Here is a 15,567-nt window from a genome sequence, read left to right as displayed (position 1 = left end):
ATATAGGGTTACTGTCATAATGAGACACAACATGAATGATAATTGTCCAAAGGATTACAATAACGCTCTACAAAAGGATTGCTAATACTGTCATAATGACACACAAAATATTTAATGGATGTGTAAAGACATAAGAGTAATCATATAAATAGTTACCAATCGTCATAGTCATGCGTAAATAAAAAAGTTTAATTGATTGAAATTATCTAAATACTAAAGAAATAATGAATATACTTAACTGAGAAAATATACTTAAATAAGAAATACTTTAGTCTTAGTTGCTTAAATGTGAATTATTTACATAATAATTTTTTCTAACAGTTCCCTTTACAAATTCTTCAAGAGTGTGTTATCATATGTATGTTTATTCTAACTTTAGTGAGGGGAATGTTGAGATTTACTCAATATCGAGAATTGTATTAAAGTCTTTAATTTGTATTGCCTTGTGGTAAAACATAAAGGCCATTTTTCGTGCTTTTGATAGCTACCACTTCTTACTTTTGATGGAGACACATATACTTTAATTAATTTAATTATTCATTTTATATAATCATTGTCTTCAATTTAGAGGCTTCATAGGTAGTCCTAAAATTTGGCTTATGTTTTCACATTATGCATATACTATACAATGATAATAAGTGCATAAACACAGCTATATAAAATTTTGAAATATTTATTAATTGAACTTAAGACCTAAATATTATATTTATTCAAAAAATTGCATTGAGTCACATATGTTTATTTGAGTAAGACAATAGTAAAGAATCAAGATTGTCCGATTGATTAATTTAATGCACTAGATATTATCGATCATGACTTGATAAAAAATTCAATCGTGACATATATATCATTTATTATTACTTCACTCACATTATTATTATTCCACTCATAACATATATTTTAAAACTTTATTTATTTCACTTTTGTTACTATTTTAAACTCTCAAATTTTTAGTATTTATTACTTCAGATTCCATGAATTATTTTTGAAAATTCAAAGAAAACTAATTTGATTTAATTTTGAATAAAATCAAACCTAACTACTCATGTATACCCCTATTTATACGTCACAATTTGTCAATAGTAGTATATCATCAAAATTCAAAACTAAATTAATTAGTTGCCCTAATCGGAATGGATTTGCTCAACTTTCTCACTGTCACCGGCAATGTAAAACCCCAAAGCTTTAAGCCTTAAACCCACGAAGGTCATACATCAATGGCCCTTTTTCTGTCATCCTCCTTCTTGGACCCTTCACTTTCTTCTCCCAACAACCAAAACACTACAAATTCCCATCCAAAAACTGGGCAACTCAGTACTATTCGTGTCGTCCCTTTCTGTGTTCCAGCTCTATCGATTACATCATCACTAATAACTCCAGTTCTGAAACTGGACAAAGACAACTCTGACCATCTCTTCCCTTCACTTTCATTTTCCAATATTCTCTTCTTTAAATCAGCATATAATGTTCAGGTTATAGCTGGGGAAAACGAGCCGGAAGAGAAGCTCATCGGCCGCTTCCGCAGAGAGGTGCTCAGAGCTGGAGTTATCCAAGAGAGTAAGCGCCGAAGATTTTTTGAATCTACTCAGGAAAAGAAGAAAAGGAAGTCTCGTGATGCTGCCAGACGAAACCGCAAAAGGTTTGCATCGAATTTTGCCTTTTCTCTTTTATCCTTGTATTCCTTAATTTGCTGGGTTTCCAGTATATACTGTCGGCCTTGTTCTTATATGAAAAGATGAATTTTTCCCTTTTATTAACTTAATTTTGCCTCGTCAGAAAGAATGATATGGAAATTGATACATGTTGCAATTTTTGCCTTTTGTGGCATTATTGATAGAGGCGTATTCAGGATTTCGAGAGTACGGTGCATTATTACGAAAAGATCGATTTAAGATATAAATTTGATCCGTTTGATTTTTAGGTTCTTGGCTCTGCACTATTAAGAACAAATGAATTTAAGATAAAAATTTGATCCATTTGACTTTTAGATTCTTAATGCTGAACCTATTACAGATTTACAATGCTAAAAAATATTAGTAATATTTAGCTTGACACACTTAAGGTTTTTGAAAGATTAAAACAAAAAAAAAAAGAAAAATTAATTGAAACGCCAAAAGTGTTACCGATAACCACTTGGAGAGGTATTATTAAATTTTAGAAAGAGAAAAAAACAAGATATATATAAAATTTAAATTTCTAAGCTCACTTAGAGAGGAGCATCCAATCATCATCACGTTATATAATAACGTGGATTCACACATTTATATTTAAATATTTTTTAAAAGATATAACAGTACTATATATGATTCAGAGAGGGGAGCATGGGTTCACGTGAACCCACGGAACCCCCTAGATACGCCCTGAATTTATTGAGTGCACTGAGCTCGTGTCTTGTACATGATTGAGGAAAAGTGAGCTGACTCAGTTCCACTTATCTTTGTTGTATTCTATTAGTGTTGACTAAGGTCCAAAGAAGCATAGTTCAACCAGTTAAAGATTTCGTGAACTACAGTGAGAAGGAAAAAGAAGGCCTTAAGAGACCCCTGCCGAACAGTAGACAGGAGACACCCTAAGATCCTTTCTCAATCCTGCTCTTATTTCAAGTGAATAGATAGATAAATGTACACATTCCACCATAAGTATTGTGTTATTAATATGGTTCTATCCCTGATCGGTGTATTTGTTGAAAGTTTTGAAGTTGCATGATTTATTCAATTTCTTCATGGAGTAGTTCAATGTATCACATCAAAATTATAAAGCATCTTAATGGGTGCAAAAGTTATTTTGAGGTTAGAATAAAGAAGAATGGGATAGTGTAGCCGAGCCCCTTAAATTTGTCGAGATAAGGCTTTTCCATTTTAAACCAAGTTTGTGGCAATATCATATGCTTTCACATCATATCATAATATGCACTTCCATTAGTTCTGCAGAAAGAGGGGTAGTTACCACCATTCTCCCCGTCATGTCCCTAATTCTTAGAAATTATAAAAATTGCTAATATTTTTCCTTGTGTCCGATCAATTTATCCATATCCTTCTTGTGTGATAAGAAGGTGCCACAAAAATTTAAAGACAAGTTCTACGAAGTGGTAGTTAAACCAACTATGTTTTATGAGGCAGAGTGTTGGCCAACTAGTAACTCTCACGTCCAAAAGTTAAAGTTGCAGAAATGAGGATGCTTCGTGGATGAGTGGTCATGGTAGGAGAGATAGAATTAGAAATGGGATATTCGGAACAAGGTGGAGTGAAAACTGTGAAGGAGATAGTTCGAACATGTGAAGAGGAGATGTCCGTATGCCCCAATGCGAAGGTGTGAGAGGCTAGCTATTGGATGGTTTCAGGAGAGGCAGAGGTAGATCGAAGAAGTATTGGGGAGAGACAATTAGATAGGACATGACACAATTCTAGCTTATCGAGGACTTGACCTTAGATAGGAGTTTGTAGAGGACACAAATTAGGATAGAAGGTTAGTAGGTAGTAGTGCTTAGCTTTGCTATCCGTCCATACTAATAGTTGTAGTATTGCTCTTGTAGTTTCTTGTCTTTTGATTTTTGTTATTATTTGTTGTTTCTTGTACTTCGATTATCATATTATTTTATTGTAGTTATTATTCTGTTACTATCTGTTGTTTTTGTTACTATATGCTATTTCTTGTACTATAATTAAGTGTCAGCTCTTAATGAAACGCCTGAATACCGAACTAACAATTGTTGCTGATACCTTACCGAGCGCTTTCTTTGTATCTGCAGAAGGCCTCAACCAAAAGCTCTACTATGGGGTACAAAGGAACCTTTGAAGGTTGAGGGTTATAGATCTGATGAAGATAAGTGGGACCTCATCGAGGTAGAATCACCCTATACTTGACCTTAATCAGCAATGTGAAAACCAAATGGTCCAAGAACAAAGGTTTCATATATCAGATTTTCTTCAAGTACAACGAGCTGCTGCATGTTCTTGCTGATTTTGCTATAGAACCTGACTATATCTGCAATTTGATGCTGTGTGTAAGCCAACACGAGTATATTATCGCAGAAGTACACTAGTTTTGACATAAGGGTTACCCTAATGTTTGTCCAACGTCGTGTTAAAGATCAATGAAAGGTTGCTGTACATCTGATTTTAGATTTTCGTGCTGATGTTGCAATATGTGGTGATGGTTCGTAAGAGGATATTGGTGAACCCCAACAATTGTTGTTCAATTTCTGCCATTCATTTGTTGCTGCACTTAGCTTATTTGTAATTAATTTTGTTCCGTCACTATTTTACCCCTATTGCTCAACAATACTCTCTTCGAAAAAGAGAAATGAAATTAATTGCTTGATTTATGTATTTGTGCTCATGAAAAATAATAAATATTTCATGAACTTAATTAAACTACGTGCATTTTGCATTGAGTATTACAAATATTGAAAGAAATATTTAATATTAAATCCAGCCATATTTTAATACATTTTCTGATGATTTGAGCAAATGGAGAGGGCACCCTTTACTTCTAACTCAATCTATCAGTTTTATGATGAATGGACAAATACAATCGTTTTTTCTTTGTGACAATATGATGCATTTAGATATTTTTTTAATTGTTATAAAAGCTATTTCCTTGTTTTATTTTTTTTATGTGATTTGACTAAATACGAATTCAAAAAAAAAAAGTTTTAAAATTTTTAATTTTATAATTTATAAAGTAAAAATTTATCAAAATGTCCTTTAATTTTGTGGTCTTTTAAATTTGTTATCTGAAAAATTGAAATTAAATAATTGTAAAAATTTTAAAAGATATTTTTTTAATAAGACTAAAAGGAAAATTAAAACAAATAAATTATAAGTGTGAGAGAAGTCTGACCATAAAGCCGGTTATTGGAGAGGAAAAATAAAAATGATTTTTTTTGTCTCAATTTATTTTTTTGGTATTTTCCTTAACATATTTTTTTAAAATATTATAATTTTAAGTATGACACTGATAAAAATATAAATTTAAAAATAATTAAAAAAAAAGAGGAGATATTCTTTATAAATGAATTAATAAGAAAAATTAAGTCAAAGAATCCATAGGAAAATAAATTTCCATTGCAAAAAATATAGTACTTGTGGCTTTGCCCATTTCTCAAATTCTGCGGCGCTAACACTCTGCGCCTACTTTACATGCTTCAAATTCTTTCTATTTTCATCGGTCTACAGTCTATACATACAACTGCTCATCTGTCTACCAACCCCATTTTCCAAATTAGCCATTAGAGATATACAAATTAAGCCTCAAGCTAAGCTAAGCTAAAGACATGCAAGTAATTGAGACTTTTTGAGCAACACAAATGCCCAAAAATTCATCTTTTCAGACACCCATTTGCAATTACTAATCAGTTAGCAGAAAAAAGAAAATTAGTTTTTTGAACTCCAGTTGAGTAATATCGCCATGCTTTTCCATTTTGATCTCAAAGAATTTCAAGAAAAGGTCTCTACTCAGTTTCGACCTTGGCAACGCTCTTTTCAGTTCTGGGTTCGTGCTGCTGATATTTATACTGGTTATAAAGTAATCCCTTTTGCCTCTTTCACTCTGTATTGATTTATACATAATGAAAATTGTCTCTAAGTAGTTCGATTAAATTTATGTTTGGGGTTCTTTTTTTGGGTTTCGTAGGTATTTCAGGTAAGAGCAAGTCTCGAGAAGGATGTGAAGAAACAAGAGGTGATGTGGGAGAAGCAGCACGAGGTTGCTGCTGACAAGATATATAGCATGTGTTCTGAGCTTGGTGGGTTTTTCCTCAAGGTACTTTTTTAATTACGAAAACTACCAGTATCTTTTTGTCTATAATGATGGATTTGGTTTCATTGTTATTTATTTCAAATTTCTAAACATTGAACTGTTACAGATTGATCTAAATTTGGTTTCTCCACATTTTCATCAAATTCCTATAATCTTTATGATTAAACAAGTACTCCCTCCGTTTCAAATTTGTTTGTGTGGTTTTGACTTTACAAGGAGTTTCCTATTCTAAAGAAAACTTTTAAATTTTGTAGTCTTAAATTAAAGATATGAAAAGAGAAAAAGACAGTCTTTTTGAAACGAATTAAAAGGTAAAGTAAGACAAACAAATTGTGGGTGCTCCCACCCTACTTTGGGAGTAAAAGAAGTGACCAATTTTATTGTGTTTTTAATTACTTGCGAGTTGCTGTGTTATCAAACTGCTTTGTTTTTATTTTTTAAATTTATGTTGTATCATAATAGTACCTGTTTTTGCTGAGGAAATATTCGTTTTTTTGGGATGATGATTGATGATGTTAGGTTGCCCAAATAGTTGGGAAGCCAGACTTGGCGCCAGCTCCATGGGTCAAGAGGCTTGTTACTCTATGTGATCAAGCACCAACTACACCATACAATGTGATTAAGGTAGTGCTTGAGAAGGAGTTGGGTCAAAGTGTTGATGAGTTGTTTGAATACTTTGACAAGGATCCTCTAGGCTCTGCTTCAATTGCTCAGGTATCTACTTTTCTACTCTCTTTCTCTCTTTGTCGTTCTTGCTAAATATAGAATGCTTGAAGACACTTTTTTTTTTGGCAAGAAAAGATGGAAATCATAGGATGAAAGATGGGAAGATTGGTTACGTGTTCTATTAAGCGTCCCATTTGAGTAGTCTTTATTTCTTTAAGCTCAAACTAATAAAAAGGAAGTTTATGGATTGGATCAGTCTTTAATTCATGTTCAAATCTAAAACATTATCTTGTCATTCCTTTAGTTAAGACTTACTACATAAGTTCTCTTTAATCTTTATGTATCGCTTTTTTAGGTTCATCGAGCAAGACTCAAAGGTGACAAGAATGATGTTGTCGTCAAGGTAAGAATTTGAATGTCATCTTGTAATAATGGTATAATTATGAGGTTCTAATTGTCGTAAAACTATAGGTCCAACATCCTGGAGTTCAGGAATTGATGATGACTGATATCCGCAACTTGCAAGCCTTTGCATTATATATTCAGAAGACAGATGTGAAGTTTGATCTGTTCTCCGTTACCAAGGAAATGGAGAAACAGGTGCAAAATATTTATGAATTTGCAATGTGTCTTGTACTATTAGACTTTTCATATCCTTATTCCTATTTGATATTTTCTTACTTTGATGCTTGCTGTATGCTGAGGTTCTCCTAGCGGTACACCTAATTGTAATTGATTCAGTTCCAGAAATGAGAAGGAAAATGAAACTGGGAGTAATTCTCGATCCTTCCTATGATTAATTCAGATCCTTTGGACTTAACAAGTCTCCTTGTGTTATCGGTGATACTCTGTACTGCTATAAGCCTATAAATAAAGTTCTTACTAGAATGTTATGCCATATCTCAACTGCTTAGAGCAAAATATTTATAAAGTCCATTTTTTAAATTTGATTATCTGTTGACCTAGTACACTTTACACTTTCATACTCATTTTCTTTCAGTTGCAAACTCAGTTATTATTAAGTGTCTATGAGAGCATTGAGTACACTATTTCATTCAATCTGTGTCAATGATCAGCAGATTTTCATTGCTGAAGGATGAAAGCATAGTTGTCATACCACATAAGAGTAGTTGTTTTTCTTCAATAAGCTGAATTGGCTAATGTTTATTGTTATTAATTATGGATCTTGAACTTAATTGTATATGCTGAGTGATTCCCAATCCCAAATCCACCCTTTTCTTCTGTAATAGAATTCCTTAGCCTCCTTGTTTCTTTTTGCTTCACCTATTCCTTAGCCTCCTTGTTTCTTTCTGCTTCACCTTCGCATTTGCATTTCTCTTGGGAGCAGTTTCTAATTTATGGTAGGTCTTCCATTGTTGTTTACTTCCTCTATCAAATACTGTTTTTGAGTTTTACTCTGTGCAAAAATGATAGGAGTATTACTTCGGAGATGGTATACAATATTTGATGTGTTGGTTTTACTTTCTAACTGGTACTTGACTTCTCTGATATTTGATGTGGCACTATTGTATGTACGCAAGACTCTTAACTATTTCAAGATCAGTGAATATGCACCAATTGTATCTGTTGGTATTTGCATGTAGCTAGTTGACTTCCTAACGCCTGAATATTATTTCTTGATTAAGTGAATCTGATAGGTTGTATTTTTTCAACCTTTGCATCTTTGAAGTAATCTGGTTATAAGTTGTTCATTGAAGATTAGCTATGAATTCGACTTTGTGAGGGAGGCTGAAGCTATGGCAAGAATTCAGCATTTCCTTTGCCAGAATAACAAAAAGTCCCCTGTTCGGGTACCTCATGTGATACGAGACATGGTCAGCAGGTATGCTCAGGTGAAGAAAATTTGCTTTGTCTGAGTTGCATATTGGACTAAGATGAGATTATTAACTTTAGCTCCTGTTTTGTTGATTTGTATTACCTTGTGTTTCTATTGATGTTTTTACTTTATTAAGACTTTTTTTCTTTAACTGGCAAGTGTTTAACTTTGTTATTACTTGACTAAGTGTCGAACAAATGTCAATTAGTTTCTCCACTGTAATACTCAGTCCATACTCCATAGTACATACATGTCAAATCCTTACATAAGGTTAGTACATACATGTCAAATCCTTACATAAGGTTTTTCTTCAGTTCTTTCTGGATGCGCTGTTATTTGTAACACAGTCTTTGATACATGTGGATCACTTTGTCATTTGCAGTTTGTTTCATACTATCTGTATTATAAGCTTTATAGTCTTCCTGATACTGGGTGTATGTATTTCAATTTACTCCGCAAGACAATCAAATCTTTGTTCGCATGTGTCGTGGATTGATATAATATTTTCTATCGTCTGTTTTGTCGAGAAAGGAATATTCTCTTGACAACCTATTCATGACCTTATCGAAAAAAAAAAGAGAAGAAGCTATTCTTGAAATTATCCTCATACACTGGGTGATACTTGTGTAGTTTACTAAAGCCCAAATGCGATGGGACTTGAATGTAAGATTGATTCACATCGCTATCGCAAGATTTTTCTAGTGAGATCAGTTCATTTGAATGATTGCTTATCAAGTCTATTTTCCCTAGCCTTGGTCATTCTATATTTTTCTTAATGTTATATATTTCAGATAAGTTTTCTTCAGGGTAATCTAACCAAATATGAGGAGTTTTACAAGTGGGATGGTGTTTTTCTTTTTAGAAAGCATATTTGATGTATTGTTTGGTTTATGTGGATATTTTTAGTATTTTTCACATATATGCTATCACAAAGGTCAATTAAATCTGAACTCCTACATAGAAATTGAAGTGCGTGACCATCTCATCTAAAAGCTTAAGCTATTAGAAAGAACATACTTTTATTATCATAACTATGTCTTCTACATGCCCCTCACGTGTTTTTTTCATGGCCAAGTGCATAGAAATTCTTTTTGAAGTGTGTGACCATCTCATCTGAAATTTTAAGTTGTTAGAGAGAGCACACTATATTTGCTTAAGTATGTCTTCAACATATAAGTATATGTGGGAGTGGATGCAGGGTGTTTGCACAAGACTAGTTCTACCAAAGGGTGTTAATTAGCTAATAGTAAAGGATAGGTGGAGTGATGACATGAAATACTTTTGAGAGAACCAGTAAAAAAAAAATTATGCTTGGCCTATCTTTTGCAGAATTAGATTTTGTAGCAGGCACCTTGAAACACAAAGTTATGTAATCCACCACTTAAGTTACCTTTTGCATTCTTTGTTTAGTCGAAGAATTCTACTTCTGCCCCTGATATCTACTTCTAAAGATGTCAAGGATGCATTTCCATGTGCTTATCCTTGCCTCTCCACAAGTTCCACTTATTTTATGGTACATTTATCTTTTCGGCGAAGGGGAGCCTTGGAGTAACTGGTAAAGTTGCTGCCATGTGACCAGGAGGTCACGGGTTCAAGCCTTGGAAACAGCCTCTGGCAGAAATGCAAGGCAAGGCTGCGTACAATAGACCCTTGTGGTCAGGCCCTTCCCCGGACCCCGCGCATAGCGGGAGCTTTAGTGCACCGGGCTGTCCTTTTTTATCTTTTCGGCATTTGTTTGATTTTTCAGGCTAATTTAGTTAGTTGATTGACCATGATGGGAATAACTATTTCTCACATGATTTTTGGTTTGTTTCTGTTGCTATTCTCCCTATATTTATCCACCTGAGCAGTCACTTTCTTCATGCTGCTTCTAGGAGGGCTATAGTGATGGAATACATTGACGGGATTCCCATTTTGAAGATAGGAGATGAAATGGAAAAGAGAGGCGTGAATCCTGATGGCAAGTTAGCGGTAGCTGCAAAACAGTAAGTCCCTGTCCTAAAACATGCCTGCTTGCTTCATACATAGATGCTTTTTCGTGATGTATAGAAAGTCTTCTGCATAGATGCTTTTTTGTGATGTATAGAAAGTCTCCTGCCTTTGTTTCCCTTTGAAGTGGTCATTTTTCATGTCTGTATATGTTTGAATCCATGTGGAACTCCTGTATGTTCTCTTTTCTGAAAATGTTTATAGTGAAAGTCTCCTTTTTTCATTCTGAAAATGCAGGAATATCCTTAAAAATTTGTCACTTGCTTATGGACAAATGATACTCAAGAGTGGTTTCTTCCATGCAGATCCTCATCCGGGAAACATTATGATCTGTAAAGGTTCTGAGGCAAGTGCACATTGGAATACCTAAACTTACTACAAATCATCATTCTCACGATTAATATACAATGGAGATTGTTATTTACAATATTTCTTTCAGGTTGCATTGCTTGATTATGGGCAAGTGAAGGATCTACCTGATGAACTGAGGCTTGGATATGCGCGGTTGGTTCTTGCGATTGCCGATAATGACCCTTTGAGGGCATCAGAGAGCTACAGGTGCAGTAATTTTCCCTGAAAGTTCTTTTTGTAAATATATATTTTTCCTTTTTCTTCTTTCACAGCAGAAGAGAATTTGTGTGGTGGCTGTTAGTCAAGCATGGTTGCAGTTAGTGATGAATGGGCAGGAATGAGAGAAATCAGTCACCGTCCTTTGTTTGGGCAGCGGGTCTGTCTTTGACAGTTGTTATGCACATACACAGAGAGGGAGAGAAGAGAGTTCTAGGGAAGAGATGCATTATTGACAGCAACAACAACATACCATTGCAATCCCACCGGTGGGGTCTAGGGATGAGAGGGTAGAGTGTACGCAGATCTTATACCTACCTCGTGGAGGTAGAGAGACTGTTTCCGAGAATCCCTTGGCTCATGTAATGCATCTCAAAGCAGTTTGGAAAGGAAAATACAGAAGTAAAGAGGATATAGCAAATAATAGGGAAAACATTACATAGCATTCAGAAAACAAGGAACCGTAACAACAGCTGAATGATGCGATAACTGAAGGATAGGAAACAACAGGTAGTAACAGAAATTGTAGGATAAAAGTCTACAAGAGTATTGCTACTACTACATATCTTATTATTAACTATAAGATGGCGGACCTCGTCATGTTTTTGTTAAGAGAAAATGTATTCATGCTCATTGCAACTATGATTGTGAATCATCTATCATCAGAAACACCATCACAGTGGACCATCTTGGAAATAATATATCCCCTGACATACTTCATAGGCTCATCACCATTCATGATTCAACCAGAACTAGTGGTTGATTTTTCTGTAACTGCACTCTTTATGACTTGGATCAATCTGATCTAACGTGTAAACAACAAAACTGCAGCAATCTAGCTATTTTTTTTGTTTTCCTTGGTAATATGTCATCTTTATATTCCAGGGATCTTGGTATCGAGACCTTGAGCAAATGCGAGAATGAACAAAAAGAAATGCTTAGGCTGGCGCAAACAATGTTTGACACAAAATTACCGCCTGGAGTTACAATGCTCCAACCTTTCGCAGAAGAATCTTCAATAAAAAAGATTGCTGTTAAGGTATGTATTTAAGTTCCTTAGGTAAAAAGTATATAGCTATGCTGAGATTTGGGTCTACTAGTTGAGCAAATTGAATGGATGACATCTTATTATGGAAGTTACTCTTAGGACCTAAATTTCCAATTCATACATAATGTTTCTGTCCTTTCTTTTTGTGTTGCTTTTCTGTTTCTTTTGGGTGGGGGAGGTGGGGAATTCATGTATTCATCATGTGGCCAATTTATCCTTCTTATTTCCCTAAACGTCGTATGAGATTGATAGAATATAGATTTCACTTGTTTTTCTGGATCTCACATGGTTGAGAGTGATAGAATATAGATTTCACTTGTTTTTCTGGATCTCACATGGTTAGTACCTGTACCCAAGATATATTACTGTCGCCATGATCTGTGCTTGAGTATTTGGCTTTTCAACCTTTCAAGAATATTATTCTTTACTTGATAAATTTTGAGCTGAGTTTATTTTTCAAAAAATTGCCAGAGTCAAGATCCCAGTCTATTCTCTCACCAAGTAAACTTAATTAGATTTCCTATTGTTTACCATAACTCCCACCTTTGGGAACACTAATATATTTGCAGTCAATATCAGTTTTCCTTCATTCATGTGGTGATAACAGTTGCCAGTTGAACCAATTGACAAATTAAATATGCGTGTACTGTAAAACCATTTTGAAAATTGTTTGTTTTGATGATAGGCTTTTCCAGAAGAGCTGTTTTCTGTTCTCCGTACTGTCCACATCTTGAGAGGACTTAGTGTTGGTCTGGGAATTAATTTTTCATGTGCCGAGCAGTGGAGACCCATTGCTGAAGAAGTTCTGTATGTTGCAGGAAGACTTACAGGTATACCTTGTTCAAACGGGACTAATCCATACCAAAGGGCTTTCCCTGTTTTGGTCATTAGACTTTGTGGGCCTGGAAAAGAAGTGGATATTTACGGGTTTATCTGTCTGTCTGTCCCCAGTAATTAGTTCTCTGTGATCCCGAATAATGTTACATTTCTAGTTTTTTTTTTTGGTTCCCTGCTCGAGATGCTCTGCTGCATACAGCAAATTATGTCTGCAGTTTCTTCCTTTTCCAATTAGACCATTTTTCTTTAATCTGATGGTATGTTGGTAATTAACTCCCAAAGCACAAACTTAACCAATATATTCTTATTTGGTTTGTGAGTCCTTCTTTGATATTACTCATTTCCTTGCAGCTAAAGATCTGAAGCAAGTACATAGACGTGGAGCTTCTAGAAGAAGATTTTGGAGATAAGTGTTTGGTGTATGGAAATGATCAGTATGAGCCTACCTGAAAACATGGTAACTTTTGTAATTTGTCGTAATCAAATTGATGCCCTTAGCTGCATCCTTGTTATGGATAATTCAATTATATAATTTTTCCTTTTTTATGTTGTATTGGCATAGAAAGAAAGTATTGTCAAAACATTGACTACTAGGTCATATTTCAGGAAAAGTTGTTAGGTTGTGTATTAATTTTTTGGGACCTCAAAGTTGGATAGTACACATGAACAAACTGGGCTGTGATTGAAGGTGAAAGAAACTTCGCCGGCAGGTGAGCAATAGGAGGAGAGTTTTCTGTTTCTCCAAATTCTTTTTCTACCGCGGACAAGTAACCATTAGCATTTCTTGCTCATGCATCTTAGGTTTAGTGCTTGAACAATGATTTTGCTTGTATTAGCGCGAATCCACTGGGATTGGAAGTTGAGATTAAAGCTCAACTGTTGTGATATTTTCTTCCTTGTGACTTCTCTACTGCTTCTGAAATATAGAGTTTGCTCAGTGTCGTGCATATATTCTTTTTCGTTTTAATGTTTTTCTTTCCTTTTAGACTTCTGTTTTCTCCTTTTAAGTCTGTTTAATATGTGTTACTTGAGGCGAGAATCTTTCAAAAATCACCTCTCTACGTCCACAAGGTAGGGGATAACGTCTATGTAACCTCTAACCTCCTCAGACCCCACCTTATGGGATTTCACTGGAAAGGGAATTACACTAGATCTTGGCAATGTATGTTATTGTCTTTCCTTTATACATAACATTTGCTCCTTTGAACATCTTGCAATAACACATAAAAGAGTGTACTTATTGAACCGTTCTATCTGACATATTAACCATTGCAAAATAGGAGTGAAAAGTTATTCTTCTTCTGCAAAGAACAGTTGAATTGCCCTTATTGCAACTTCAAAGGATGTGTTCAAAGTTCAAACCCAATCAGAGTTCGTGATATTTGTAGCTGGTGGACGATAACCGCGTACCCTTAGTTAAAACCAATAATTGTTGCAAACAAAGCAAAACCATTGACTTAAGCAATTTAAAAGGCATATTAGTTACCATCTATTGATACTGGTTAGGTTTTTCCTATTTTTAAGCATGTCGTTAAGTCTGGATTGACGTGATCTCAAATTAAAAATTATTAAGTCAAAATCAATATTCCAAGCTTTGTCAGCAAAAAGTTCCCATAAAATAGAAACATAATATAGTCAATTAATTCAAGTCTGCATGGGCTACTGATGGTGCCAATTAATACTAAATTAATCCAAACTTTGTCAGCAAAAAATGCAAGTTTTTTCTAGATTGGCCAATGTTGTGCACTGCTTAATTTAGTGAGTACAAGGAAGGAAGCTTCTATTCCCCCTTAATTATTATTTTGGAAAATATATATCAAACAAAAGGAATTTATTTTTATTTATATGTACAAATATATATATATATATATATAGTGAGTACAAGGAAGGAAGCTTCTATTCCCCCTTAATTATTATTTTGGAAAATATATATCAAACAAAAGGAATTTATTTTTATTTATATGTACAAATATATATATATATATATATTCTTGTTTCCCTTAAGAACATGATTTAGCATATGCCATGCCGATAGATATTGATAATAATCCACTCATAAAAAGTCATAAAACTGCTAAGATGTTTGTTTTCTTATGACGTCCACATAGTAAGAATTAAGAATATTATGTGTGTGTTTTTAGCAAATCAAATCAATTACGTACTTTAGTTTTCCCCATGTTAGCCGGCTGATGTTACCCTAATAATTAATTCCTAATTAATTGTCAATGGTAATAAGTAGTATTTTGTTCCACTAACTTTGGAATTCACTCTTCAACGTTGCTCATGGTCACATTTTTAGAAGTTTGATCAAATAGATAGATAACTGTTATATTATTATTTATCGATACATATACTATTTAAATAAAAATAGGTTTGACAGTGTAAATCCTTACTTTTAACTACCTTCCTCGACTTTAAATTGGTTTGGGACCAATGACGAATAGGTTTGACATTGTTTTCTTGTTTTAATAAAATAAAATATAGGAGTAGTTATCATGACGATATATAGTTAGAAAGTAAAACAATGGAGTTGACATGTTCCACTTCTTGGCTATTTACCTTGTGATGTTTCCTATTAATATTCACAACCTTGGAAGCTTCTAATGAGAGAAACAAAATTAATCTTGTGCCGTTTATCTAATATAATAAAGTGTATAATTCTCTATAATTATTTTTTTTAGCAAAAAGCATATAAGATTTGGTTTTGCTAAAGGAAATATTTTAGCTTGTATACTTCACGTTTAACCCAAAAATTGCTCCACTATATAGAGTTAGATATGCCTAGCTTTGGTGTTTTGGCGCTACTACTACTATTTTTTCTTTTTCCAATTTTTCCACCACTAGAAATAGGTCAACAATCGAG

At 34.0% G+C, this 15,567-nt stretch overlaps 2 protein-coding genes across 3 annotated transcripts; both read left to right on the top strand.

The window, feature by feature from the left end:
* Positions 1 to 1,085: 1,085 nt before the first annotated feature.
* On the top strand, positions 1,086 to 4,324 carry LOC129895115 (30S ribosomal protein S21, chloroplastic-like). The gene is made up of 2 exons (XM_055970770.1): positions 1,086 to 1,639; positions 3,749 to 4,324. Exons 1-2 carry the CDS (start codon positions 1,218 to 1,220, stop codon positions 3,861 to 3,863), a joined length of 537 nt encoding a protein of 178 aa, XP_055826745.1. The 5' UTR covers positions 1,086 to 1,217; the 3' UTR covers positions 3,864 to 4,324.
* A 751-nt stretch (positions 4,325 to 5,075) lies between these two features.
* LOC129894397 (uncharacterized) lies at positions 5,076 to 13,609 on the top strand. 2 transcript variants are annotated; one of them, XM_055970072.1, is made up of 13 exons: positions 5,076 to 5,526; positions 5,635 to 5,763; positions 6,280 to 6,474; positions 6,782 to 6,829; positions 6,898 to 7,026; positions 8,145 to 8,269; positions 10,138 to 10,248; positions 10,490 to 10,598; positions 10,692 to 10,810; positions 11,705 to 11,858; positions 12,553 to 12,697; positions 13,056 to 13,161; positions 13,311 to 13,609. In XM_055970072.1, exons 1-12 carry the CDS (start codon positions 5,410 to 5,412, stop codon positions 13,112 to 13,114), a joined length of 1,440 nt encoding a protein of 479 aa, XP_055826047.1. In that variant the 5' UTR covers positions 5,076 to 5,409; the 3' UTR covers positions 13,115 to 13,161; positions 13,311 to 13,609. The 2 variants fall into 2 exon arrangements, with proteins under 2 accessions (XP_055826047.1, XP_055826046.1); XM_055970071.1 differs by having other exon boundaries at positions 13,056 to 13,609.
* Positions 13,610 to 15,567: the final 1,958 nt, after the last annotated feature.

This window comes from Solanum dulcamara, chromosome 7 (assembly GCF_947179165.1).
Source record: "Solanum dulcamara chromosome 7, daSolDulc1.2, whole genome shotgun sequence".
Lineage (NCBI taxonomy): Eukaryota > Viridiplantae > Streptophyta > Magnoliopsida > Solanales > Solanaceae > Solanum > Solanum dulcamara.
Note: the sequence above shows the minus strand (reverse complement) of the source record. Positions and strands in the feature narration are given on the sequence as shown.

Excerpts from the sequence above, each read along its gene's own strand:
- LOC129894397 (XM_055970072.1), top strand. The coding sequence starts at position 5,410 with ATGCTTTTCCATTTTGATCTCAAAGAATTTCAAGAAAAGGTCTCTACT. Across the intron at positions 6,475-6,781 it reads GCTCTGCTTCAATTGCTCAG|GTTCATCGAGCAAGACTCAA; the intron begins GTATCTACTTTT and ends TCGCTTTTTTAG. Across the intron at positions 6,830-6,897 it reads AGAATGATGTTGTCGTCAAG|GTCCAACATCCTGGAGTTCA; the intron begins GTAAGAATTTGA and ends GTAAAACTATAG.
- LOC129895115 (XM_055970770.1), top strand. The coding sequence starts at position 1,218 with ATGGCCCTTTTTCTGTCATCCTCCTTCTTGGACCCTTCACTTTCTTCT. Across the intron at positions 1,640-3,748 it reads GCCAGACGAAACCGCAAAAG|AAGGCCTCAACCAAAAGCTC; the intron begins GTTTGCATCGAA and ends TTGTATCTGCAG.